Here is a 27,987-nt window from a genome sequence, read left to right on the forward strand (position 1 = left end):
AAGAATAAACTAGAGTTAAGTACTCTATTGATTAATAAAGCAAAAATTCACTTGCTAAATCAACGGTAACCACCAGTAAACTTGTGCCTATAAACTTTAATGATAAATACCTAAATATGAATGAGTGAGCACTATCTCGTGAATAGCTTTAGAGCTAGGAGTTAATATCCTGGAATGAGGTCGCCAATTGTCACGGGGTTTTTATAATATCACGGTAATTTTGAAATAAATGGTAAAATATTATTTAAATTGAAAATAATATTCAATAATATTGAAGAGCAAGGACAATGTCTTGCTACATCAAGCAACGATTACTTTACGCTGACTTGCTACGATTCTCTAAGAACGAGAATTTATAAACTTTCTCAACAGTACACAGCAGAGACTAATTACTCACAAATGCTGAATTAGTACTGTTAGCCTCTGGAGAAAGTTACTTCACCCCTGACAATAAATAACTAATACTAACATAAGGTTCTTGCTGATGCATTAACTCCTGGCACAACGGATTTTATGTTAATACAACAAGACTGGTCTAAGTACCAGTTATGAATAGTAAAACGTTTATGCAAGCTAGGAGCTATATGGAAAATAAGCTTGATTTGGAGAAATGAAACAAGAGTTTACTTTACATTAAGCCCAAGAAAGGAACTGTTAAATTTATTGATTACAAAAAAATAAATTTAACGTTACAATTCAAATCAAATTAAATGAGACGCACTCACTCACTCACACAAAAGCTAAATACTTACGCCTAGGAAAAACACCATAATTAAACTCTTAAACTAGGATTACAAAAAGGAAATACCGGTCGATGAATACTATGTATCACCCGGGGTGGGAGGACTGGATTAACTGTCTCAGTGGAGCTTGGGTGCTAGCGACCTCTCACACTTCTTGGAGCACAGGACCTTCCTCCGTCACAACAAACACTCGACTGACCAAGTCGTGGGAAAGAAAAGCGGAGCACTCGGCCACATTTTCTAACGGTTAGAGGCAAGCAGAGGCGAACAGTAAAAAAACAATAGTATCGCTCAGTATAGCACTTAGTGACGTGCATTAAATCGGTCACTTTTGAAAACGGTGACGAATGTTTTGAAAAGTATACTCCGAAATGGAGAGAGAAACGGTTAACTGAGCGATACACAGTGAGTTTTCCACTAATAGTTCGTGGCTTCTCACAAAACGGAAATGTCGCGAATTGATTCGTGACAAATGCACCTGCCCACCCGTGTGACAAGGACTTGGTGGCTGAGAATGGGCACATTAGGTGCATGTTTATGCCACCTAATATGACTGCTCTCATCCAACCAATGGATCAAGGAGTGATCGTGGCAATGAAGAGGCTGTACTGAAGGAAGTTTTTGGACGAGGTGATGGTTGTTCTCAAGGACGAGGACAAACGCAGGGAGGGACAGGACACGCGAGGCCAGCAGACTTTGGGAAACATTTGCCGCTACAACATCAAGTCTGCAATCTACAACTGGGCCAGTGCATGGAAGGAAGTACCTGTCAAGACTCTAGAAAGTGGTTGGCCTCGTCTGCTTCTTGGAACGGATATGGAGCACGATTTCCTAGGTTTTGACGTGGATGATTTCCATGCACGTCTACATGACCGTGGCAATGATGTTGATGTGGGCGAAGTGAGTGAGTGGTTGGATGACGATGAGGGCGATCCTGGGTATCAGACCATGTTTGATATTGAGATCGCATCTTCAGTTGCAGGTTTCAGTACCCAACTTGAAGATTCCGACGAGGATGGCGACGATGATGCGAATTCCTCTCAGCGTGACACTACTCCAGCCATCCCCAAGCTGAGTGCACTCAGGGAACACGTAGAGTTCATTCTCGACTACCTCGAACACTCGGACTGCGACAGGGAGATGGGGCCCTTGGGACCTGTGGAGGAAGTGTGCGCTTTCAGGCAGTGCATCATTAATCGTCAAAATCGTCATTCCTTGTGTCAATCAACCATTGACAGCTTTTTCAGACCCGTGACCCCCGCTGTGCCCAGCCCTGGCTCCACACCATTGCCTCCCCAAGACAGGCCCTCATCCTCTGAGCCACAGCCCAGCATATCAGGCACGGTGGAGTCGCCACTGGACGTGAGTTTACACCTCTCTTCAGAGTCGTCTGCAGTGGGTAGTCCATCACCACGTCCCAGCGACGCACCCCTAGGCCACCTGCATCAGCTACTCACAGACTCTGACAATGAAAAAACAGCAAGAACTCGCTACTAGACCACATGGGAATTTACAGTGTTGTGCAGTGAATAAGTGTGCAGGGTTAAGAAATTAGAATTCTGAGTGCAAAGACTTAACTGCAGAGTGCAACACTGATTTTATTGACGTTCAATGGAGCACAAATTAGACTAGAGTGAGTACTTTTAAGAAAATGGTATTATGAATGCAAAGACTTAAGTGCAGAGTGCAACACTTATTTCGTTTAGGTACAATGGAGCGCAAATTAGACGAGTTCTATTGTAAAGAAAATGTATTTATGAGTCCAAATGACTAAGTTCAGTGCAAGACTTCATGTACAGTGTACTGGAGGTTCTTTAGGTACTCCTTTTAACTGTCAGAGTCTGAGAGGAGGCGGGTTATTCATCGAGATGGTCAGGGACTTGTTGTAAGTACCCAGAATGTTTCATACAGTACTGTATTTTCCAAACTTACCTCTCAAACCTCATTTCACTCTTTTATGTCCCTTATTGGTGTGAATAAGGTCTTAGGTGCTATGCATGTCCAGTACGGATGTGTTTTTCAGAGTTAGGCTAGGTTAGGGTCCATACGTAATCAGTCCAGGAGCCAGGGACTTGTTGTATGTACCCAGAATGTTTAATATTGTATATACTCACCTTTAAAACCTCATTCTCTGGTTCTTTTCCATTTATTTCAGTCTTTTATGTCCCTTACTGGTGTGAATTGGGTCTTAAACAGGTGCTATGCATGTCCAGTAGGGAGTTGTTTAGGTGTTTTTCTAAGTCAGGGTAGGTTAGGGTCCATAAGTACAAGTCCAGGAGGCTAGGGCCCACTATCCTGATGGGACCACTTTCCGGACATGCTGTTGGCTCTATTACATCGGATAGTGATATATATATATGTATATATATATATATATATGTATATATATATATATATACATATATATATATAGATAGATAGATATGGAGCCTCTGTGGTAAAGTGGTAGAGTGTGTGTTTCGTACACAGGTGGACCAGGGTTCGCGCCCCACCAGGGTAATAAACTTTGGGAGTGTTCACCCGGCCACATACTGCATTGGCGGACACAAGGGGTGCTGTGGTTGAACCAGTGTCGCTTACTGTAAAGTATGCTTGCACCCAGTCGGCTTGTGTGGGCCGATTGCGCTTGGTTCACAGACTATACACACATCCAAAGCCACTCCAACACTACACTTACACTTACAAGCACTTCTCACCCTACATACAATCTCTACCAGACAGCCTAAGCCACTTGGTAGAGATACATTGGCTGTATCGTCCCGACTTCGGTCGGGATAGGCCGGTCCTGCAGTGGATACTCAACAGATGATGATATATATATATATATATATATATATATATATATATATATATATATATATATATATTGTTATATGAAATGGATACATGTACATCAGTTTATCATTTATGCATAATTAGATTAATATTATATAATATGTTCCCACATAATTTTCCTTCATTTTTTCTATATTTTTTCTTTGTATATATAATTTACAATATTTACATAGTATGCATGATTTCACTCAGGAGGTCTCACTTGAATGTTTACTCTTCCCTCCATAAATACTGATTCCAAGTTTGTAATCCTTGTTTGCATTCTGTGAATAGCCAATACTAATCTATCAATCTATATACATACGCTGCTTCTCTCAAGGAAAGGATGGTAGCCGAGACAGGACGACACACTCCCATTTTACTCATTCACTCAAACACATTCCTCACTGCACCACACCTCACGAGGGTCAACTGCGCAGTGCAATCAGTGACATCCGCAGCAGGGCCCGACAGCAGAGCTGGTTTACCCCTGCCACATCATAGTAGAACCATGCCCTTACCCGCACCTGACCTGATCAGCTGATCAGACCAAATGCGGGAGAATATCCCCTCAGGGCTGTGTCATCATTTATTCATTCACAGTTTCTCTCCATTTATTTCTGTCATGCACAGCCACTCTTCCTTGCTCAACAGACATCCCTCTCGCATCCAACGCTCTCTTCACACTATTATACTACTGTAAATATAATGAAGAAGATTATAAAGAACTGGAGCTGGGCTATATGCATAAAATGATTTGAACATACTTATACCCAATTCTTCCCAGGGCTTCATTGTTTGGTTAATTGCATAGTTTCAAACTTAGGTGAGGTCAGCTTCATATTTGTGCATATGTTTACATCCATCCCAGGCAGTGGTTGGAAGTATTTGTGTGTGTGTGTGTGTGTGTGTGTGTGTGTGTGTGTGTGTGTGTTTGTGTGTGTGATTAAGGATAGCACAGTGATAGATTGTAGCTAAGGTTGATGAAGATCGTGTAAGAACAGCACAATAGTCAGGTACTATGTATAGTCCTGATACTGAAGTACGAGATAGTGGTGTATGTTGACAAATTGCAAAAACTGATGTGATATGAGTGAAGCAGAAAAACTGTGAATGCCCGATACACTGATGGTGGGTGAGTTTATCTGGAGCATGTGTGAAGTTGCAGCGCTGTTGAATGTCATGATTTCTTATGACAGCCATTTCACAAGGGACTCTTCCAGTTGGCTGAAACGTGAAAATGTATGCAGGACAAAGGTGAACGACATGAAAGGATGGACGATACATTCAAACAATGTTTATGTATGCCTTGACTGATTATTTGACGTAGATCGTGAACTGGAAGTAAGCTAATGGTGATCTTGCCATTACCAGCATTTGCAATATCTTTCACCAAAGCTTGATAACGAGCCCTGGTGTTGTCTAACTCAACTATTATTATATCAATATGTTCCATGACTACTGGCATGTGTAAAAAAACATATATATATATATATATATATATATATATATATATATATATATATATATATATATATATATATATAAATATAATAAATATATATATAATAACAATAATCAGCTAATCCAGTCATACTGAGGTCGATGATAGTTATGATGCGCATTATAAACTGGGTCTTGGAGAACAATATCTTTGTTCGTTGTTTCACTCATAGGAGTTTAAATCGTTACCTAGATCATGTAAATGCTGTACTATGGCGTTTGTAGCAACAGTTGCACCTACTTTTGTTTGTTTGTTATGCAATCTTAATTAATTTCTGTATGTATTGATTTCTTCTGGTTTAATTTCATCGTCTGCATTCAGTTCCTCGGTGGTGTCCGAGGTTACATAATTGCTGGCTAAATCCTTTGGGACCCTTTCTAAATAATCAACATGAATTTTCTTTTCTTCACCACTCGATAGTGACTTAATTACTACCTTGTTGGCTGTCTTCTCAGTTACTCTGTATGGGTCTTGAAATTTCGGTTACAGTTTATTGTCTCTAGTGTGACTGATACCATAGACAATGTCTCCATTTCTGATAGCTGATTCTTTTGCCTTTTTATTAAATGACACCGTCATTTCTTCCTTGGACATCGATAATTGGTTCTTCACCATTTTGTATATCTCCTGGAAATTACGCAAATGGAGTTTAGGAAAATTGTCATAATTGTAAACAGACAAATTTTCACCTTCCAGAATATCATACAATAGTTTTTTGTCTGTCCCGTAGATAATGAAATGGGTTGTGTCTCCAGTAGACTTGTTTATTGCACAAGTAATTGATGCTTCCACTCTCGGAATCCAATCATCGCAGCTTGCATAGTTTTCACTGAGAATTTTATCATAGCACATCCAACCTTTTTTTGTCTCTCTACCAACCTATTGGATGCTGGGTGATAGGCTGACACTGACCTTTTTTACATTGTATAGTTTACATATTTCTTGTAAAATTTCAGAATTAAATTCACCTCCATTATCATTTATTAATGTCTTTGGTGTCGTGAATCGACATACAATGTGGCCTGTGATTACCCATGCTACTGTTTCTGCTGTCATATCCTGAATTGGGACTTTTTTTTTTTTTTATGCGAGGAAGAAGGAACTAAAGGCCATGAGCCCGCAGTTTACAGTCCCCTCCAAGAGAAAACAAAATACAATAGAGAGCCAAATTCAAGATCCGATCATTTTGAGATGCCTGGACACACTGCGTTTGAAAGACTGGAGATCATAGGCAGCAGGAAATACAGACAGAGGGAGACAGTTCCAGAGTTGACCTGTTGCATAAATGAAAGACTGGGAGTAACGGTTAACTCTTGCATTAGAGAGCTGGACAGAAAAGGGATGAGAGTTTGTTGCCAGACGGGTGCTACGCACCCGTCGTAGAGGTGGAGGAATGCAAGCAGGCAGTTCAGAGGAGCAGTGACCATTAAAGTAGCGATAGAAAAGAGATAAAGATGCAACAGTGCGGCGAAAGGAGTCAGTAAGAGGAGGAGAGTTAATGAGACGAAAAGCCTTTGATTCCACCCTATTGAGAAGAGCTGTATGTAGGGGGCCTCCCCACACATGAAAGTTGTACTCCACACAGGGGCGGATAAAACCCCTGTATAGAGTCAACAATTGTGCAGGGGTAAAGAAAGAGCGGAGTCGGCTTAGCACACCCAATCTCTTGGAAGCAGATTTTACAAGAGATGTAATATGATCTTTCCAAGATAAGTCCCGAGTAAATGAAATCCCAAGCATGTTCAAGGATGATGTAGGATTAAGCTGAATATTATTAAACATTAGTGGGTATACCTGTGGAAGATTTTGTCGGGTTGATAGGTGTAAGAACTGAGTCTTAGGTGCATTAAAAACAACCATATTATTTTTACCCCAGTCAGAGATACGAGCCAAGTCAGACATTAGGTGTGCCATAGCCTCATCCCTTGTTTGTTGAAGTAACTGTTGAGATGGGCGTTGCGGAAACCGAATGGAAAGGTGAAGGGTGGAGTCATCAGCTTATGAGTGGATAGGGTTAGATGTACAGCTTAGAAGATCATTGATGAATAAAAGGAAGAGAGTTGGCGATGTGACAGAGCCCTGAGGAACACCACTGTTGATAGATCTAGGAGAAGAATGATGGCCGTCTACAACAGCGGGTATAGAACGACCAGAAAGGAAGCTAGCGATGAAGGCACAGATAGAAGGATAGAAACCGTAGGAGGGCAGTTTGGAAATTAAAGATTTATGCCAGACTCGATCAAAAGCCTTTGAGATGTTAAGTGCAATGGCAAAGCTTTCGCCAAAGTCCCGAAAGGAGGATGACCAGGAGTCTGAAAGGTAGGTGAGAAGATCGCCAGTGGAGCGTAACTGACGGAACCCGTACTGACGATCGGAAAGAAGGTTGTGATAGGAAAGATGCCTTAAATTTTTTCTATTGAGAATTGACTCGAAAACTTTTGAGATACAGGACGTTAAAGCAATTGGACGATAGTTGGGGGGTTGGGAGTGGTCACCCTTCTTTGGGACTGGCTGAATGAGAGCAAACTTCCAGCAAGAAGGAAAGGTACAAGTTGACAGACAAAGGCGAAAGAGTTTGCCTAGGCAGGATGTAAGCACAGAAGCACAGTTCTTGAGAACAACAGGAGGGACCCCATCAGGCCCATATGCCTTGTTAGTACTGAGGCCAGTGATGGCAGAAAATACATCAGCTGAAGAAATTTTAATGTCAGCCATGAGGAAGTCAGAGGGGGGAAGTGACGGAGGAACAGCACCGGAATCGTCTAAGGTGGAATTGGAGGAGAAAGTTTGTGCGAAGAGATCTGCTTTAACAGTAGAAGAAATAGCTACAGAACCATCAGAGTAGAAAAGAGGAGGGAAGGATGATGAGGTAAAGTTGTTAGAAAGATTTTTGGCAAGGTGCCAGAATGAACGGGAAGAATTCGAGTTGGAGAGTTGAGAGTATTTAGTATGGATGAAATTATTTTTAGTAGAGTGAAGAACAGACTTAGCACGATTCCGGCCAGAAACGTAAAGATGATGTGATTCAAGGGTGGGTTGGCTCCGGTACTTTTTGTGGGCCCTCTCCTTGTTACGGACAGCATTAGAACAAGCGTGATTAAACCAAGGCTTTTTTGCGTTAGTCAAAGGATATGAGAAAGGAATGTATGCTTCCATGCCCGAAAGTATAACCTCCGTAATGCGCAAGGCACACTCAGATGGCTCCCAGCCATGGAAGCAATAATCATTCCAAGGAAAATCAAAGAAGTACTGCCTGAGGGCCTCCCAGTCCGTGGCTCCAAAATGCCACAGACGACGTTTCCCTGGAGGGTCCACAGGCCATACCGGAGTGATAGGACAGGTTAAGGTAATAAGGTTGTGATCAGAGGAGCCCAACGGAGAGAAAAGATTAACAGAGTAAGCAGAAGGATTAGTTGTGAGGAAGAGGTCAAGTATGTTGGAGCTCTCTCCAAGGCGGTCAGGGATACGGGTAGGGTGCTGTACAAGCTGCTCTAGGTTATTAAGGATAGAAAAGATGTTGGCTTGTTCACCAGGTGGATCAGTGAAAGGAGAGGAGAGCCAAAGGTGGTGGTGAACATTGAAATCTCCTAGAACGGAGATTTCAGAGAAAGGAGAAATGGATAGAATGTGTTCCATCGTAGAAGTAAGATAGTCGAAGAATTTTTGATAGTCAGTAGAATTAGGGGATAAGTAAACAGCACAGATATATTTAGTCAGAGAATGACAGGAAAGCCGAAACCAGAGTGTAGAGAATTCAGAAGAATCGAGTTCAGGAACACGAGAGCAAGATAAGTCGTTGTGTATATATACACAACAGCCACCTTTGGCTTTGAAATGAGTATAGAAAAGTAGGAGGAAAGAGAAAAGGGTTTGCTGTCAGTTGCCTCAGACAGCTGAGTCTCAGTTAGAAAAAGAAGGCCAAGTTTAGAGGAGGAGAGTTGGTGCTCAACAGAGCGAAAGTTAGAGGAAAGGCCGCGAATGTTGCAGAAATGAAGAAGAAGAGAGTCAGACAGTGGTTCCAGGCACCTCGAGTCGTCACCGGGAGAGGGGCGGATGGTGGGGGCACATATCTTAAGAAATTATCTGTAGCAACGAAGAGATATTGATTTTTTTTTGTAAGATAATGGTAACTTAAGTAAGTCAACCGCAACCACATCCCACAGTTGATTAGGTACAGGATATTTCCCTCTTGGTGCAGATGTTGATGTGTAGCCTTTGTGTCTCACACATGACTCGCATCTGTCTCTTGTGACTGTGCATGTCTTTGCGTAACGATGGCCAGTAGTGTAACATCTGGGCTTGTCTGACTGTCTAATCTTTGCCAGGAAGTCCTGCACGGGGACTATCACGTATCGTCCTTAAAACGTGAGGTATTATTTCATTACGTATCACTAATTGTCTGTTATTTCTTCTAAATTGATTGTCCTGAGTTGATCATATTTAAGGCATTGTCAACTACTTTGAATTGTTCGAGTGGTATATGTAGCTTGGGTAGCTGTATGTCCTCGCCACTCTCCAACTTGTATATACCTTTAGATCATGTTCGATCAAGTCCCTGTGCATTCGAGATTTCATCATAACTGGGGATGTTTTCCTTTAGACCTAATGTTGCTATATGAATTGTCATTGGGTTCCTAGGTAATTCATCTGCGGCTAAGTATATTTTGCCTTGTATGTAGTGAATATGTACATTATAGTTTTCAACTGTACATTTCCATCTAGCTCTCCTCCCAGAGAGGAGTTTTTCTTGGAAAATGCCCACGACCGGTTAATGTATGAAATTAGGATAGGCCAAGCAAGATGCACATGTAAGTTTATCTTTTAATTCATTAATTGCTAGTTTTTGTTCCTCTCACCACTGAAATACAGCTTGTTTTTTTTTTTTTCCATAAGTGGAATAATGGTTCTGCTATGTGAGAGAATTGTTTTATGAAAGATCTGTAGAATGCCACTAATCCTAAAAATTGTATTACTTCATCCACATTTGTGGGTTCACGGAAATCCCTTACTGTTTATATTTTGAACTCTAAGGTGTGGATCCCCTCTGCATCGAGTATGTGGTCTAAGAATTTCATTTCCTTAAAGCAAATTTGCATTTAGTCAGCTGAATTAATTTTCAAACCAGCATTGGCTAACTTGTACGGAGCTAGTCTAATTTCCGTAAATATTCATCATATGTGTGTGTTGCAATTATGATGTCGTCAAAATACACAAAGATATCATTTCCTAAAATTCCTGTTAGTGCACAGTTCATTAATCGTTGGAATGTGCCTGGGGCTGTCCTGTATTTGTTGAGAAAGCAGTGTATTTGTGCGACTCGTCATCAAGCGCAATCTGATAGTATCCATTCAGCAAGTTTATTGAGGAAAATTCATTATTTTCTGTTCCGATATTTTGCAAAGACGTCACTTAAAATGGCATAGGAAACCGGTCTGCGATTGTGTTTTGGTTTAATTTTCGGTAATTGACTACTGCACGCATTTCACTGTTTCATTTGGGCAATAAAAATAATGGGGCATTCCAAAGGGAGACTGATGACTCAATAATGCCCATTTTTACATTTCATTAATATATTGTTTAGCAAGGGTACTTTGTGACTGTGCTACCGTATTTGCTGGTACATATAAAGGTTGTGTGTCCTGGTGAATGTTAATCTTGTATTTAATCAGGTTAGTACAATGTAATTTTTCTCCAGGTAATGCGACTGTCTGTCGGTGTCTTTGTAATAAATCCAGTAGATCATTTTCCAAAAATTTTCCCAGTTGAATCAAATAAACCTTTTGCACTCTCTTTCCATCGATTCGCTCTTACTTGATGTTCCACTTATTGTTACTTCAGGTATAGGAGCAAGTCAAGTCTCTAAAGTGCATGTACAAGTCCCTCTTTTGATCAGCACTTCTTCATTCATCTGATTAATTAGGAACACATGAGTTTCCCCATCGTTATTCACCTGACATAAGGCGTTTTCCACCGAGAGTCCTTTCACTTTACATTATTTTTCTAAAGACATTAACAGTACCATTCATCAATTTACCCTTTTTTGGTGACTTTCATATATGATTCGGGTGGAATAACTACATCCTTGGTGAGATGTGCGGGAATTAATGTTAGAAGTTTACTGTCACCTCGATCTCTGGGTAGAAGGGATGATAGAGATGGAAGGGCTGGTTTGAGTCCATGTGTACCCTCTTCAGACTGAATCATTCTGCTATGGTGTTTGATCATTCCGACTCTCTTCGATTTTCTAGTTATTGGGTGACATTTCTGGTGAAATTTCCTCTATGAATCCATTGTCGTATTGTATCCCGTCCATGTGTAGGAGTAATTCGATATACTCTTTCCTCATGGTTCTCAAATCCAGTAACATGTTAGCTCTTATTGCTAAGTCTCAACTATATAGAAATCAGCGGGGATTGTTCTCGTAGTCTCTGTAAAATTTATATCTAACTGCATCATGCCCTTTACTGTTGTTTGTTTGCCATCTACAGCATATAAGTCTAAATTAGATTCTTCCATGAAGGTTACTTTCTTATTTCTAAAAATCCTCTCTAATTCCTCTTGTGTTATTAATTTCACTGGAGAACATGAATCCAAGAATAATGAAATCTTCTGAACTTTACAGGAAGCAGACACCACGATACACTCATTTCAATGTATGCTTCGTGTTTGGACTCTGGAATTGTTTTTCTTTATGTATGGTCGTTTTTTGTAGTGGTGTGCCATTTCCCCGACTTAAAAACATATCCTAATATTTCAACTGTCTTGCAATCTGACATCCACTCTCCTGTGCTGTTATGCTTTTTGCAATATGGCTGTATCCCTTTCTCTTTACCTCTACCTTCCTTGTGTTTAATGTAACATTCACACCACCACTACTTAGTGGTGGCCAGAATAAAGATTCAAATAAGATGGAGAGATAGAAGAAGGGAAGGACGGGAAGAAGGACTATTTGCAAGGCGTGTGGAAAGGTTACAAGAGGATGAGAAAAAGGCAGAATGTAAGAGAGAAGTGGAGGAACGATTGGACAAATATGAATTGGAGTAGATGGGGGACGTGGAAGGTGTGTGCAGGATATTCACGGAAGAATTATGTGCAGCATGTGATGTGGTGTGTGGGATGAAGACAAGACGGAGGGGGGTGCAAGGAACAACATGGTGGAATGAAGAGGTGAGACAGGCTGTGGCAAGAAGAAAGCATTCAATGAATGGATGAGAAATAGGGGCGTGGAAGAAGTTGAGAGGCGGAAGAGAGAGTTATATGTAGAAAAAAAGAAAGAGGTGAAAAGATTAGTGAGAGAAAGAAGAGAGTCGATGTGGAATTTGGAAGGAATTTGAGTGTAAACCGGAGGGACTCTAAGAAAATGTTCTGGAAAGAGGTGAAGAGAGTAAGACATGGTGGAAGTGAAGTTAGCAGGGGAGTGAAAAATAAAAATGGTAGATTACTAGTGGAGAAGGGAGAAAAAGTGAGCAGATGCAGAGAACACTTTAAGGAATTGTTGAAAATAGAGGATGGAAGTAATGCAAGTATAAGTGGCTGGGGAATGGCTGGGAGTAGAAGGGAGGTGAGAAGACAGAAAGAAATCAGTAGGATAGAAGTTGTGGAAGCAATGCAGAAAGTCAAATTAGGGAAAGCCCCAGGAATTGATGGAGTGTGTGATGAAATGCTGAAGCATGGGGGAGAGATAGTAGTAGAATGGATGTGGAAGATGTGCAGATTGGCCTGGGAGGAAAGTAGAATCCCGGAGGATTGGAAGTCAGGTATTGTACATAGGAAAAGGGGAAAAAGAAGTGTGTGGTAATCATAGGGGCATTTGTCTTCTTAATATAATAGGAAAAGTATATGGTAGGACTCTTATTGACAGAGTTAGAGAAAGAACAGAGGAATTAGTTGGAGAAGAACAGGGAGGCTTTAGGAAGGGAAGAGGTTGTGTGGATCAGATATTCATTCTGAGATCTTTAGTGGAAAAGTTTCTAGAGAAGGGAATGAAGTTGTATGTGGCCTTCATGGATTTGAAGAAAGCATATGACAGGGTCGATAGACATGGATTGTGGAAAGTATTAAGAATATATGGAGTAGATGGAAAGTTGTTGAATGCTGTGAAGAGTATGTATGATGGTGCTAAGGCTCAGTGCGTGTGGGTGGTGAACTGAGTGATTTTTTCTTTGAGGGTTGGGTTGAAACATGGATGTGTCATGTCTCCATGGTTGTCCAATCTGTATGTGGATGGGGTAATAAAAGAGATACAGGGTAGGGTAGTGGATGTTGAAGTGGCCCTAGTGAGAGAGGGTAGTGTTTGGAAACTCCCCGTACTGTTGTTTGCAGATGATACTGTGTTGTTAAATGAAGACGAAGTGGAGCTGCAAGGTTTGGTGGATGAGTTTGGGAGAGTGTGTAAGAAACGGAATATAAAGGTGAATGTAGGGAAGAATAAAGTGATGGTCTTTGAAAGAGGTGAAGTCAGTGAATGTACAGCGAGGTTGGATGGTGAGGAAATAGAAAATGGGAGTACGTTTAAGTACTTGGGGGGTGTGATGAGTAAAGATGGAGGTTTGGAGGGTGAAGTGCTTAAAAGGGTGCAACAAGGAAGAGAGGTTGCTGGTTCCTTGAAACCAGTGATAAGAAACAGGGAAGTGAGCATGGAAGTGAAAAAATTGCAGCATGGCATGATTGTGATACGAACTCTGACATATGGAAGTGAAGCTTGGACGTTGTTGGAAGGACACAAGTCAAGAGTAAGAGCAGTGGAAATGAGTTATTTAAGAGGAGCCTGTGGAGTCACATGGAGAGACACGCTGACAAATGAGGATAGAAAGGAGCGTTGTGGTGTGAATGTGGATGTGATAGGAAGCGTTAGGAGGAACACACTGAGGTGGTTTGGCCATGTGGAGAGGATGGATAGTAAGAGACTGACGAGGAGAGTGTATGTGAGAGAGGTGGAGGGGGGGAGAGGGAGGGGTAGGCAGATGATGAGACGGAGAGATCGAGTGGAGAGGTATACGAGAGATAGGGATGTGAGTTGGGAGCAGGGCAGTGAAATGGTGGGGGACAGGGCGACGTTGAGGCGATTTGTTTGTGGTCACCCCATACGGGATTGAGGCGTCTGGCAATAGACAGACAGATAGATGTCAATTTTCAATACACATTTTATTTAATCATTATAAATGGCCACACATTTTCGAGCCCATCCATGGAATCTGTGCTATATTGCATAAGTAAACAGAGAATTGTTTGCAACAGAGTTCAGTACAGTATATAGACTAGGCCAGCCAGATATTAGCCATACATTTGTCTTTAAATGGACAACAAAAATGTACAATAGTGAATTTAGAACATATTCATAGCAATCGGTAACGTCAATATTTAGTAGACACAAAATTCATGTTACTGTCTCATTTAAGGAGCAAAACATGACTAAGCACTATTTGCATGTTTTTCCATATGTAGGCGTTCAAAATTTTTCATGTTATAAACACTGCCCATGAAATCATTGGTATGGACACAAAAATCATGTTCCTCTCGTATATGTAAGTAGCTAAAGGCAAACATGAATTTACTGCAAGCCATTTTACTTCAAAACAATCATTAAAAACACATTGCTTCGATCTGTACTTCAATATACTTATGTCCATTTGATTGTTCACTCATCAAAGCATATATAAATACACAAAAATCATGTTTCCATGTGAAATATCCCCAGAGTTACTATCAAAATTGCATTCGGTGGTGGCCATTTTCCAAAATGGCCGCCATTGGCACATTTGATGGAATTTTTAGAGTCTCCATATCGAATATTGGTTGCATTGGCATGTCTTAATATTGTGCCAAGTTTGGTCGCTATTGCTAAAAAATGCAGGGCTGAGTAGAGACACAATGGGCACTTCACTTGGTAGCATAAAAAATAACACGAGAGACAATTGTCTACAGCTTATGTCACGTAGTTGCATATGGTGTGTAATTTAATTGTTCAGGGAGCTAACTTCTCTCTTGCACTTGTGTCTGGATCAGACTTATTGCAATCGGAGTTGGGGAGTGATGCTGTTGCGTTCCCAATAACACTGCATTCCTGCATTTTTCTGGTGTCTTTCCACAAAACAGCAATCCCTAACAGGCGTGGCATTAAACTTTCAAATAAACTGACAAACTAGTAATTGAACTATTGAAAAGAAAGCACAGTTGTAATCTTACCTCTGTAAAAATGCCACTTGGGTGTCTACATTTCTTAGGGTTTAAACTATGGACCTGCAAACTACTCCAGACTATATTTGCCTAAAGTAACAGAGTCTATAGCCAATCCAGCTCTCGCATGTGCTTGCATATAAATAACACTGAAATCACAAACATGCTGTACAGTATTGCTTACTTTATTGAGTAATTATAGGTATTCATGCTCGTATTTCACATTTACAAGCCTTGACACACATGCAATTAATAGTATATTCCTGGAAGAACACACATGTGTTCCAGAACTTCGAGAAGTATAAGCAAAAGGTGGAGGTACATTGGACACTCACGAGTACCTTAACTGTGCAGCTTTTTTTCCCGTTTATGGGTTACTGTAAAATGCATGAAAAAGTCTTAATTCTCGCTATACTTACCAAACATGTGGAGGTGTATGGTATGTAGGAGGACTGCTGGGCCTTGATAGTAGGCTGTGAAGCCTATGCCCAGAGTCGGACACATAAAAAAAAAAAAAAAACGATAGTGGAGACGTTAACAATACAACAATGACCACACCACAAATGTGAGATGAAACATACCTCAGATAATTTGAGTGTAAATAGTTGCTATTTTGATAATTCTGCCGTGAGCATGGTAAATGTGATATGAATGGAGACTTCTTTCGTGTTTGCAGTGTGTAACAGTAAAACCATAGTGCATTACAGTAAAACCAAATTTACATAGGGGGTTGCTAGGCCGATTACTACTACTATATGGGTTTCATTCCGGCTACCAAAACATGATTTTTCGCAGTACGGGTAATATCATGCACAACTGAGTTAAACATGGATTTTCTTTTGGCTGGCAACAGACGAGTTTATCCATCACTTGAAAACGTCTTTCCCGAACAGTGAAACGTGACTTTTATTTTGAGTAACGCCTGCTTAATTTACAAAATATATCTTCAGCCAGGCAGTGTAGTTTTTGGTAAATACGCTTTGCTCCGAAGGATGGGTCGTTCCTCTGGCTAACATCTGCAGACATTATGCTAAAAAAGATTATTTTACTCATTAACTGGTTATAATACGGTGGAAAATAGTCCAAAATTCTTTAGGACTGTTTTTTTTTTTTTCTACATCAACAACATTTATCTCCTAATTACTTTTTCCAATGACAGTAGTCCTCATAAAAAATGGCCCTTGTATCACAGAGCAAGGCAAGTTCTAGTGCCCCATGGAAGGATCATTCTTATTCTCGAAATATGCATTTTTTGTGATTCGTTGAGGACTCCAAGGCCTCTTACTCTCTGCACTCCCTTCCGACCATTTCCCTACACCCCGCCAACCCATCCCATTTCTCCAAAATACATTGGCATCCACAACCCTCCCTTTCAGTCGTGGCAACAAATGATTTTTTTTTTTAATCTCTTCACTCATTGTGTCAGCGAATTCAGATCTAGAGGAAGGCGCAGAATTGAGCCAAATATACACATTTACATCGGTTGATGGCTTTGTAATATAGGAAACAATACATTTATTAAACAACATATGTGATTATATTATTAGGGTCAAACCTTTACGGCAGATATTACTACCGCTATATCCGTTATCAGGAGCCTTGAGTTTAAAGGATTTTTGTTTCAACAGAAACGCACACTACGCAGCTGCTGTGCTCTTGAATGTAACAATGCCACACACAAGTGTTGGATGGAAGATGTTTAACCGCTACCCCTTGCTGCAATAATACCTACCTACATTTGACTTCTCCAAGCAGAGCTTACACACACACACACACACACACACACACACACACACACACACACACACACACACACACACACACACACACACACACACACACACACACACACACACACACACACACACACACACACACACACACACACACACACACACACACTCAGTGTATGTGCTTTATGTTATATTCATAAAACACCTGTGTGTGTGTGTGTGTGTGTGTGTGTGTGTGTGTGTGTGTGTGTGTGTGTGTGTGTGTGCGTGTGTGTGTGTGTGTGTGTGTTCTTACCTAATTGTACCTTTACAGGAATGAGTGGAGCTCGTGCTGTCCCGAGTCTTAAACCACTTTCATCATACATCTCCTTAAATTTATGAATTGTTTTGGCACACACTATTTCATTTGGTAGTGGATTCCATTGATCAATTGCCCTATTTGGGAAACTAATGTTCCTTACGTCTTTATCACCTCTCTTTTTATCCAGTTTTATGCAGTGTCCTCTTGCTGATACTTCCCCAAAGGTTATATATTTTTCATTTATATCTATTTTCTCCTTCCCTGATATGCATTTATATAGCATAATCATGTCTCCTCTTTTCCTTCTCTCCTGTAGTGTTGGCAGATTCAGTTTTTCTAGTCTTTCTTCATAGCTTACATGCCTTAAGCTTGGTAGCGGCCCTTTGAACTTTTTCAATTTTATCTTTGTGTTTCTTGAGATGAGGATTCCAGACTACTGATGCATACTCCAGGGCTGATCTGATGAAAGATATTCTCTCTCTCAGCATGTCTTCATTTAAGTATGTGAATGCTATTCTCATATTTGCATGCAGGATGTACATACTGCATTCTGTTCCTTGTCGCTTATGTGGTCAGCCGAGGATAGTCTGTTATTAATAATCACACCTAAGTCCTTCTCATTCTGATGTGTGTAGGATTTTACTTCCTAACTTATAATCCCAATGTGGTCTGTTCCCACTGTTATCAAACTTGATTACTTGACACTTGTCCACACTCAATTCCATTTCCCATGTATTATTCCATTCATGAAGTTTATATAATTCTTCTTGTAGCTCTTTACAAAAGTCTGTGTTAGTAATTCTCCATTGTATTTTTGCATCATCAGCAAACATATTTAAATCGCTTTCATTTCCAGTGTTACTAGGTCATTTATATACACTAGAAACATAATTTTTGCCAGCACTGAGCCCTGTGGAACTCCACTAGTCACTTCCCTCCATTATGAGTATTTTCCTCCTTAGAACTGTTCTCATTTCCCTTTTTCTGAGAAAATTTTCCATCCAACAGTATAGTTTGCCTTGGATTCCTCCTTGATGGGACAGTTTCCGTAAAAGTCTTTGGTGCGGTACTCTGTCAAATGCTTTCTTGAAATCCAGATAGATACTGTCCTCCCATCCATCTCTTTTCTGTAATGTTTCCGCAAGTCTGTCACAGTAGCTTAATAGATGATTTTCCCTTTCTGAAACCAAATTGTCTTTCTGTTATTATATTGTGTTCTTCTAGATGGTTTACCCAAACTTTTCATATCAGCTTTTCCAGTACCTTACAACACTGGTTAGTTACACTGGGCGGTAGTTGAGTGGATTATGTCTGTTCCCTTTCTTGAATAAGGGAACAATGTTTGCTTTCTACCAAATATCAGGTAGTTTACCTTGACCCAAGGATTCCTTGAATATTAAAGATAATGGTCTACTTAACTCCTTTGCACATTCATGTAGCACCCAACATGAAATTTCGTCTGGACCATTTGCTTTTCCTTTGTCTAATTTACTTAACTCCTCCTGTATTTCTTTTTCTGATATTTGTATATCTGGTATTATGTTTAGGCATACATGTTCCATATGATCACTCTCAAATTTATTTTCTGTAAAAACTGATTGAAAATTCTTATTTAGTGCTTCACAAATATATTTCTCTTGTGTATAGAGGATTCTTTCATCCGTAGTGGATTATATTTTATTTTTACTTTCGTTTTGCTTTGGATGTAGCTGTAAAATAGCTTCGGTTGATCACTACTTTTGTTTATGATGTCATCCTCAAACAGTTTGGGGGGTTCTTTCCTTATTCTTGTGGATTCGTTTCTTGCCTGTTGATAGTTGTTATACGGCCTCTCACTATTTTGTCTTCTGTATTTATTCCACAACGTCTTTTTATTTCTTTTGATTTTTTACATTCTTTGTTAAGTGTGTGTGTGTGTGTGTGTGTGTGTGTGTACATGAATCTTGCGCATGAGCAACTGCTTATGGCAAGATGACAGTCGTAGTAGGTAATACTGTACTGTATTACTCCACATACTATACAGTATATGTATACTGATTAGCCCCCCCCCCAAAAAAAAAAAATGACACGGCAGCTACTTCTCCAAGTAAATAACGGTATAGTACCGTGTAATGAAATACATTGCGCCAAGAAGAGAGTTCATAGGCTGCAGTTTTCTTCCGTTATCAATGAATCATGTTACAAAGTACACAAACATGCATGACAATAACATATATGACAAAAATGTACAAGGTACACTTAGTGCAGTCTATGACGTGTTACAGAATTTGTCTATAGCTAGTAAACACGTGAATCCGTTTTTCTTATGTAAGTTTAGGGCTGGTGATACATACAGCATGTTAGGCAATGGAACTGTGCAGAAGGCGAGATAGTGCAGATGGAATAAACTGGAGAACACATCCAACAGAGAGTGAGAGTCTTATTCTAATTGCAAAGGAGAAAAATGCATACAAATGGAGGTAGACTGAATGCAGTTGCTACAAGAGCATGTTGAAGGAGTTCGATTGATGAAGGATGAGTGCTGAGGTCCCACTGGATACAAACAATAATGACTAAATAAATGTTCTCACATAGCAACTAATACAACAAATGCTGTCAAGAACAAGTTAGTTAACACATCACAAAGAAACAGAAGATGAGATCTGGAAACGAAGGTTTAGTTTTTTATGACATAGGGAAAGTAAAGTGTGGGTTGTGTCTGTGTGGTTTGTCACCTGGAGAGCGATATCGATGGGGTCGCTGACGTGATGGAGTCTGTGAACGAGGAACGCCAGTGCGGAGGAAATCACCACCGTGGTGACAAACACCAGACCCCAGGTTAATGGGGAAAAGGGATAAAGTATGTTCCTCCATTGGGGTAATGGCTGAGGTACCTCCAGAATTATTCCATAACTGGATTCCCAATATGGGTAGGTCCAGTCAAAGTCGCTGATTGCGTCAGCAGTAGTGTCCTGCCCATTGATGGCAAAATCTTTCCCTTTATACATCAGCTCAGCCAACAGTCCGTCCCATGTCCCATTCAGTTTGGTGCCCCACTCTATTTCTTCCATATGGATGTATACCATGTGAAAGTTAAGTTTTTTGGCTATAATCTGTGCAGCATCTAAGTTTACTCCGGTACAACTGCCTTCTCTGTCCGAATAAAGGAATGGTAGCTCTATGCACATCACCGGCACCTTCAGAACTTGACCTCCAAAATCGTGGAAGCGAGGAGGAAACAGCGCCTGCAGGCTGTGAAATTTATCAGGATTCCAGACTCCCATGGGTGTCTTGATGACAGACTGACCCAGTTTCTCGTGGTGTACTGGTTTGGAGGTGTAGACGAGGAGGCGGGTGTGGCTGGCCTTCACTGCTGGCTGGAGGAGCAAGATGAACCTGGAGCGCTGGATGACAGGCTGGCTGAGGACGGTGGTGGTGTTGAGGTACGCGTCCAGGCAGAAGAGGACGAGGTAGCTGGGGTTCCAGTGTTTGTTGTCTGCCAGGAGGAGAAGGAAGGCGGTGGGGTCATTGTGGAAGAGGAGGATGACGGTGAGAAGGGAGCCTTGGGTATGGTGGGTGGGATGGGCAGTGTGGAGGAGTGAGTCCTGGGTGGCAAGGAGGACGGGCGTGTGGGAGGTTCCGACCGCCGACACCACCCGGCCCACATCCAACAGGGACTGACTGTGGTCGTCCATGACCAGCAGAAGGTTGTGGCCTCGTAGCGACCCCGATACCAGTGTGGTAAGAGCGTCTTGAACCAGGAATCCACCCTCTGGAGGAAGGAATCGTATAACAGAACGTGTTATTGCTCTAATCATGTAGTGGAGAAATATTTCATTTGTGGCACTGAAGAAACAGTGCTTCATTATAAAATGAAACATTTTAATTGCATAAGTGACAAATGAATATGACTGAAAATGTAGGTGTTCAGGTATTTCACTTGGTATAAATGAATTAACACAATTTATGGAGTGCATACAGTGAATGCTTGGACACAGTTAATAAGGAGCTGTATGGTGTTGCAGGAGTTTCGACTGTTAAAACTAGAGAAACAGTTCTGAAGGACTATGGAAGCTCAAAGTACAGAGGAAGAGAAATGGGAAGTAGTTGGCAAGACAATTGGAAATGCAAAGGTGCAAAGGTACGAGTATTTCTGGTGTTAGAACGTTGTGCTCAGATATTTCTTGACGGTGTAAATGAACAATAGAAAAAAGAGTAAATTATTTCTTCGAAATTACTGCTGTGAATCGTCTGCTAGGGCTAGTTTCTTTTTTTTATGCGAGGAATAAGGAACCAAAGGCCATGAGCCCGCAATAACAGTTCCCTCCAAGAGAAAAACAAAATACAATAGAGAGCCAAATTCAAGATTCGATCATTTCGAGATGCCTAGACACACTGCGTTTGAAAGACTGGAGATCATAGGCAGCAGGAAATACAGACAGAGGGAGACAGTTCCAGAATTGACCTGTTGCATAAATGAAGGACTAGGAGTGACGCTTAACTCTTGCATTAGAGAGCTGGACAGAATAGGGATGAGAGTTTGCTGCCAGACGGGTGCTACGTGCCCGTCCTAGAGGTGGAGGAATGCATGCAGACAGTTCAGAGGAGCAGTGACTATTAAAGTTGTGATAGAAAAAGAGATAAAGATGCAACAGTGCGGTGAAGAGACAGAGGTTGAAGGGAGTCAGTAAGAGGAAGAGAGCTAATGAGATGAAAAGCCTTTGATTTCACCCTATTGAAAAGAGCTGTATGTGGGGAGCCTTCCTACACATGAGAGTTGTACTGTACTCCACACAGGGGCAGATAAAACCCCTGTATAGAGTCAACAATTGTGCAGGGGTAAAGAAAGAGCGGAGTCGGCTTAGCACACCTAATCTCTTGGAAGCAGATTTTTCAAGAGATATAATATGATCTTTCCAAGATAAGTCCCGAGTAAATGAAACCCCAAGCATGTTCAAGGATGATGCAGGATTAAGCTGAATATTATTAAACATTAGTGGGTATACCTGTGGAAGATTTTGTCGGGTTGATAGGTGTAAGAACTGAGTCTTAGATGCATTAAAAACAATCAGATTATTTTTACCCCAGTCAGAGATACGAGCCAAGTCAGACATTAGGTGTGCCATAGCCTCATCCCTTGTTTGTTGAAGTAACTGCTGAGATGGGCGTTGCGGGAACCTAATGGAAAGGTGAAGGGTGGAGTCATCAGCGTATGAGTGGATAGGGTTAGATGTACAGATTAGAAGGTCATTGATGAATAAAAAGAAGAGAGTTTGTGATAGGAAAAAGCCCTGAGGAACACCACTGTTGATGGATCTAGGAGAAGAACGATGGCCGTCTACAACAGCGGCTATAGAACGACCAGAAAGGAAGCTAGCGATGAAGGCACAGTTAGATGGATAGAAACCGTAGGAGGGCAGTTTGGAAATTAAAGCTTTATCCCAGACTCAATCGAAAGCCTTTGAGATGTTAAGTGCAATGGCAAAGCTTTTGCCAAAGTCCCGAAAGGAGGATGACCAGGAGTCTGAAAGGTAGGTGAGAAGATCGCCAGTGGAGCGTAACTGACGGAACCCGTACTGACGATCAGAAAGAAGGTTGTGATAGGAAAGATGCCTTAAAATTTTTCTGTTGAGAATTGAGGTACACATACAGGGCAGGACGGCCCTGTGTGGGTGATTGCCTGTCTGTGGTTGATGGGTGTGGTCTCCCAGAAAACAACAATAATAGCACCTTGAGGGGTCGCTTACCACGAAGCAAGAGGAAAAAAGCGTCAGTCGGCACCAACTTGCTACTGGAGTTCCTCCCAGTGGGAAACAACACTTCCATCGGTGTAACATGATCTGTGACTCCCATGTACAGTAGGATTTCACTGCCACCTGCGTCCGCATCAGCACCAAGATACATTGTAACTCCTTCATTACCCCTTCATCAGTTCATCGTCTTAGAACAGCGTCATCATGGACTACAACGGACTTCTCTAAACAAATGTCCGTGTGTGTGTGTGTGTGTGTGTGTGTGTGTGTGTGTGTGTGTGTGTGTGTGTGTGTGTGTGTGTGTGCTGCAGCCCGGATCTTGTAATTACTTTAGTGTATCTTTTTCGTTTTCAGCTAAATTTCCACACGTGACAGATGATGATATTGATCTGCTTGCAAAACAACCACCAGGATTACATATAACCTTAATGGAAGTGGAAATGTCCTAGGCTGTAAATATTTTCATCAGTTATTTTGTAAAAATGCAAGTTTTATGTAATTTTATAATTACAGAGGTGACACCAAAAGTTGTGGATAAGGGAGTGAATCTCTTACTAAAATGCGAAGGCTGTAGAGTTTCACATCCGATATTGATATAATGTGCTGCTTGCTGATAAAGAAGCAGGTGACACTTTGGCTTAGTCTTATGAACAGCTGTGAATGACGGGGTCCAAATAAAATGTGCTAGGTATAACGTGTTCGTTGTTGAGAGACATAGTAATTCACACAGTGATGTGCTTGTGAACCGAACGAGACGAAGTGGAGGAAGAATGTAAATACCTAGGTTCAGTAATGCCAAACAGAATTTCTCTGAAAGAAATTTGGACAGGAAGCCGAGTATGGATGACGAAAGACTGCATGAAGGTATGTTCGTACTCACATTACTTATGGATGCGGTAATTTGGTACGACATGAGTTTGAAATGTCATTGGTGAGAGAGTAGTAAATGAGTGGGAAGCTCTAGATATAAGGAATATCGTAACAAACCTGGACATAAATGCCTGCTTTCGGCCCCGCATTAAAAGTATCAAGGACTGGAATTGAACTGCAAAGACTGGACAGGATAAGGAATATAGATTTATAAAGTACGAATAAAGAAGTCTGTTGATTGAATGTTAGGGGAGTGCGCTTTGATGGCATGGTTACATAGACTGCATATAGCGCAGGAAGTGGCTCCCGAACATAAATATACTTAATTGCTTACCATCCTGAAGGCAAAAGTTCCATGTAAGATCCTTCAGCCAAGGACATCACCCAACACAACCACACAAAATATCAAGTGCTACCTAACACCGTTGTTAAATGCTTGAATATCCTTTTTATGGGAAACGCCAGATCAAATGAATATATATATATATATATATATATATATATATATATATATATATATATATATATATTTTTTATGCGAGGAAGAAGGAACCAAAGGCCATGAGCCCGCAGTAACAGTTCCCTCCAAGAGAAAAACAAAATACAATAGAGAGCCAAATTCAAGATCCGATCATTTTGAGATGCCTGGATACACTGCGTTTGAAAGACTGGAGATCATAGGCAGGAGGAAATACAGACAGAGGGAGATAGTTCCAGAGCTGACCTGTTGCATGAATGAAAGACTGGGAGTAACGGTTAACTCTTGCATTAGAGAGTTGGACAGAAAAGGGATGAGAGTTTGCTGCCAGACGGGTGCTACGCGCCCGTCGTAGAGGTGGAGGAATGCAAGCAGACAGTTCAGAGGAGCAGTGACCATTAAAGTAGCGATAGAAAAGAGATAAAGATGCAACAGTGCGGCGAAGAGACAGAGGTTGAAGGGAGTCAGTAAGAGGAGGAGAGTTAATGAGACGAAAAGCCTTTGACTCCACCCTATTGAGAAAGAGCTGTATGTGGGGAGCCTCCCCACACATGAGAGTTGTACTCCACACAGGGGCGGATAAAACCCCTGTATAGAGTCAACAATTGTGCAGGGGTAAAGAAAGAGCGGAGTCGGCTTAGCACACCCAATCTCTTGGAAGCAGATTTTACAAGAGATGTAATATGATCTTTCCAAGATAAGTCCCGAGTAAATGAAACCCCAAGCATGTTCAAGGATGATGCAGGATTAATCTGAATATTATTAAACATTAGTGGGTATACCTGTGGAAGACTCTGTCGGGTTGATAGGTGTAAGAACTGAGTCTTAGAAGCATTAAAGACAACCATATTATTTTTACCCCAGTCAGAGATATGAGCCAAGTCAGACATTAGGTGTGCCATAGCCTCATCCCTTGTTTCTTGAAGTAACTGTTGAGATGGGCGTTGCGGAACCGAATGGAAAGGGTGAAGGGTGGAGTCATCAGCGTATGAGTGGATAGGGTTAGATGTACAGCTTAGAAGATCATTGATGAATAAAAGGAAGAGAGTTGGTGATAGGACAGAGCCCTGAGGAACACCACTGTTGATAGATCTAGGAGAAGAACGATGGCCGTCTACGACAGCAGCTATAGAACGACCAGAAAGGAAGCTAGCGATGAAGGTACAGATAGAAGGATAGAAACCGTAGGAGGGCAGTTTGGAAATTAAAGATTTGTGCCAGACTCGATCGAAAGCCTTTGAGATGTCAAGTGCAATGGCAAAGCTTTCGCCAAAGTCCCGAAAGGAGGATGACCAGGAGTCTGAAAGGTAGGTGAGAAGATCGCCAGTGGAGCGTCCCTGACGGAACCCATACTGACGATCGGAAAGAAGGTTGTGATAGGAAAGATGCCTTAAAATTTTTTATTAAGAATTGACTCGAAAACTTTTGAAATACAGGACGTTAAAGCAATTGGACGATAGTTCGAGGGTTGGGAGTGGTCACCCTTCTTTGGGACTGGCTGAATGAGAGCAAACTTCCAGCAAGAAGGAAAGGTACAAGTTGACAGACAAAGGCGAAATAGTTTGCCTAGGCAGGGTGTAAGCACAGAAGCACAGTTTTTGAGAACAACAGGAGGGACCCCATCAGGCCCATATGCCTTGTTAGTACTGAGGCCAGTAATGGCAGAAAATACATCAACTGAAGAAATTTTAATGTCAGCCATGAGGAAGTCAGAGGGGGAAGTGATGGAGGAACAGCACCGGAATCGTCTAAGGTGGAATTGGAGGAGAAAGTCTGTGCGAAGAGATCTGCTTTATCAGTAGAAGAAATAGCTACAGAACCATCAGAGTAGAAAAGAGGAGGGAAGGATGATGAGGTAAAGTTGTTAGAAAGATTTTTGGCAAGGTGCCAGAAGGAGCGGGAAGAATTCGAGTTGGAGAGTTGAGAGCATTTAGTATGGATGAAATTATTTTTAGTAGAAGCGAAGAACAGACTTAGCACGATTCCGGGCAGAAACGTAAAGATTATGTGATTCAGGGGTGGGTTGGCTCCGGTACCTTTTGTAGGCCTTCTCCTTGTTGCGGACAGCATTAGAACAAGCGTGATTAAACCAAGGCTTTCTTGCGTTAGTCAAAGGATATGAGAAAGGAATGTATGCTTCCATGCCCGAGAGAATAACCTCCGTAATGCGCAAGGCACACTCAGATGGCTCACGGCCATGGAAGCAATAATCATTCCAGGGAAAATCAAAGAAGTACTGCCTGAGGGCCTCCCAGTCCGCAGCTCCAAAATGCCAGAGACGACGTTTCCCTGGAGGGTCCGCAGGCCGTACTGGAGCGATAGGACAGGTTAAGGTAATAAGGTTGTGATCGGAGGAGCCCAACGGAGAGAAAAGATTAACAGAGTAAGTAGAAGGATTAGTTGTGAGGAAGAGGTCAAGTATGTTGGAGCTCTCTCCAAGGCGGTCAGGGATACGGGTAGGGTGCTGTACAAGCTGCTCTAGGTCATTAAGGATAGAAAAGATGTAGGCTTGTTCACCAGGTGGATCCGTGAAAGGAGAGGAGAGCCAAAGGTGGTGGTGAACATTGAAATCTCCAAGAATGGAGATTTCAGAGAAAGGAGAAATGGACAGAATGTGTTCCATCGTAGAAGTAAGATAGTCGAAGAATTTTTGATAGTCAGTAGAATTAGGGGATAAGTAAACAGCACAGATATATTTAGTCAGAGAATGACAGGAAAGCCGAAGCCAGAGAGTGGAGAATTCAGAAGAATCAAGTTCAGGAACACGAGAGCAAGATAAGTCGTTGCGTATGTATACACAACAGCCACCTTTGGCTTTGAAATGAGTATAGAGAAAGTAGGAGGATACAGAAAAGGGTTTGCTGTCAGTTGCCTCAGACAGCTGAGTCTCCGTTAGAAAAAGAAGGTGAGGTCTAGAGGAGGAGAGGTGGTGCTCAACAGAGCGAAAGTTAGATGAAAGGCCACGAATGTTGCAGAAATGAAGAAGAAGAGAGTCAGACAGTGGTTCCAGGCACCTCGAGTAGTCACCGGGAGAGGGGCAGATGACGGGGGCATTTATGGTCCCCCCCCCTGGGGACTCCGAGGCTGGGTGAATTGACGCCATTTTGGTAAATTTTGAATAGGAAGTGTAGTGTGTACTGTGCATGTAGTTTGGTGAAGATAGATAGAGAAATTTGTACTGGAGAGCATGCTGGCCTACTCTCTGTGTAACTGAGACACTGAAAAAGTTCAGCAAAGGGGGATGGTCAGGAACTAGTCCTGAGGGCTGATGAAACGGGAGCTCCAGCACTCCCTGTCATCAGCTTTCCATCCACCTCGGGAGTACTGCCCTGCTCGACTGGTGCTACAGTCTATATATATATATATATATATATATATATATCATTTCCTGTGGCACCCCACGGGATGCATAGGGCCTCGATGAACTCTCTTCACCAATATTTGTCTATTGCCATCTCCGTCAGGTCCCACCAACACTCCTCTCCTGCTTTTCTTTTCATTGTCCTCAACCAGATTTCCCTCGGCCTACCTCTACCTCTTCTTCCTCTAGCAGTCCACTCTGGCGCATCCTGTATTAAACTGCCTTCTTTTCTGTATATGTGCCCCAGCCACTTCCAGCGAGACAGTCTCACATAT

The 27,987-nt window shown here is 41.6% G+C and overlaps 1 protein-coding gene across 1 annotated transcript in view; it reads right to left on the reverse strand.

Annotated features, from left to right (window-relative positions):
* The window catches only part of LOC145397988 (glutamate receptor ionotropic, delta-1-like), a 254,064-nt gene extending 232,996 nt beyond the window's left edge, over positions 1-21,068 (reverse strand). The window contains exon 1 of the mRNA XM_080270955.1: positions 19,986-21,068. Within this exon, the coding sequence (XP_080127081.1) occupies positions 19,986-21,068 (1,083 nt within the window). The remainder of the gene's footprint in view (positions 1-19,985) is intronic.
* Positions 21,069-27,987: the final 6,919 nt, after the last annotated feature.

The sequence above is a fragment of the Coenobita brevimanus genome, chromosome 44 (genome assembly GCF_032717465.1).
Source record: "Coenobita brevimanus isolate Jiangsu-jjx chromosome 44, ASM3271746v2, whole genome shotgun sequence".
Lineage (NCBI taxonomy): Eukaryota > Metazoa > Arthropoda > Malacostraca > Decapoda > Coenobitidae > Coenobita > Coenobita brevimanus.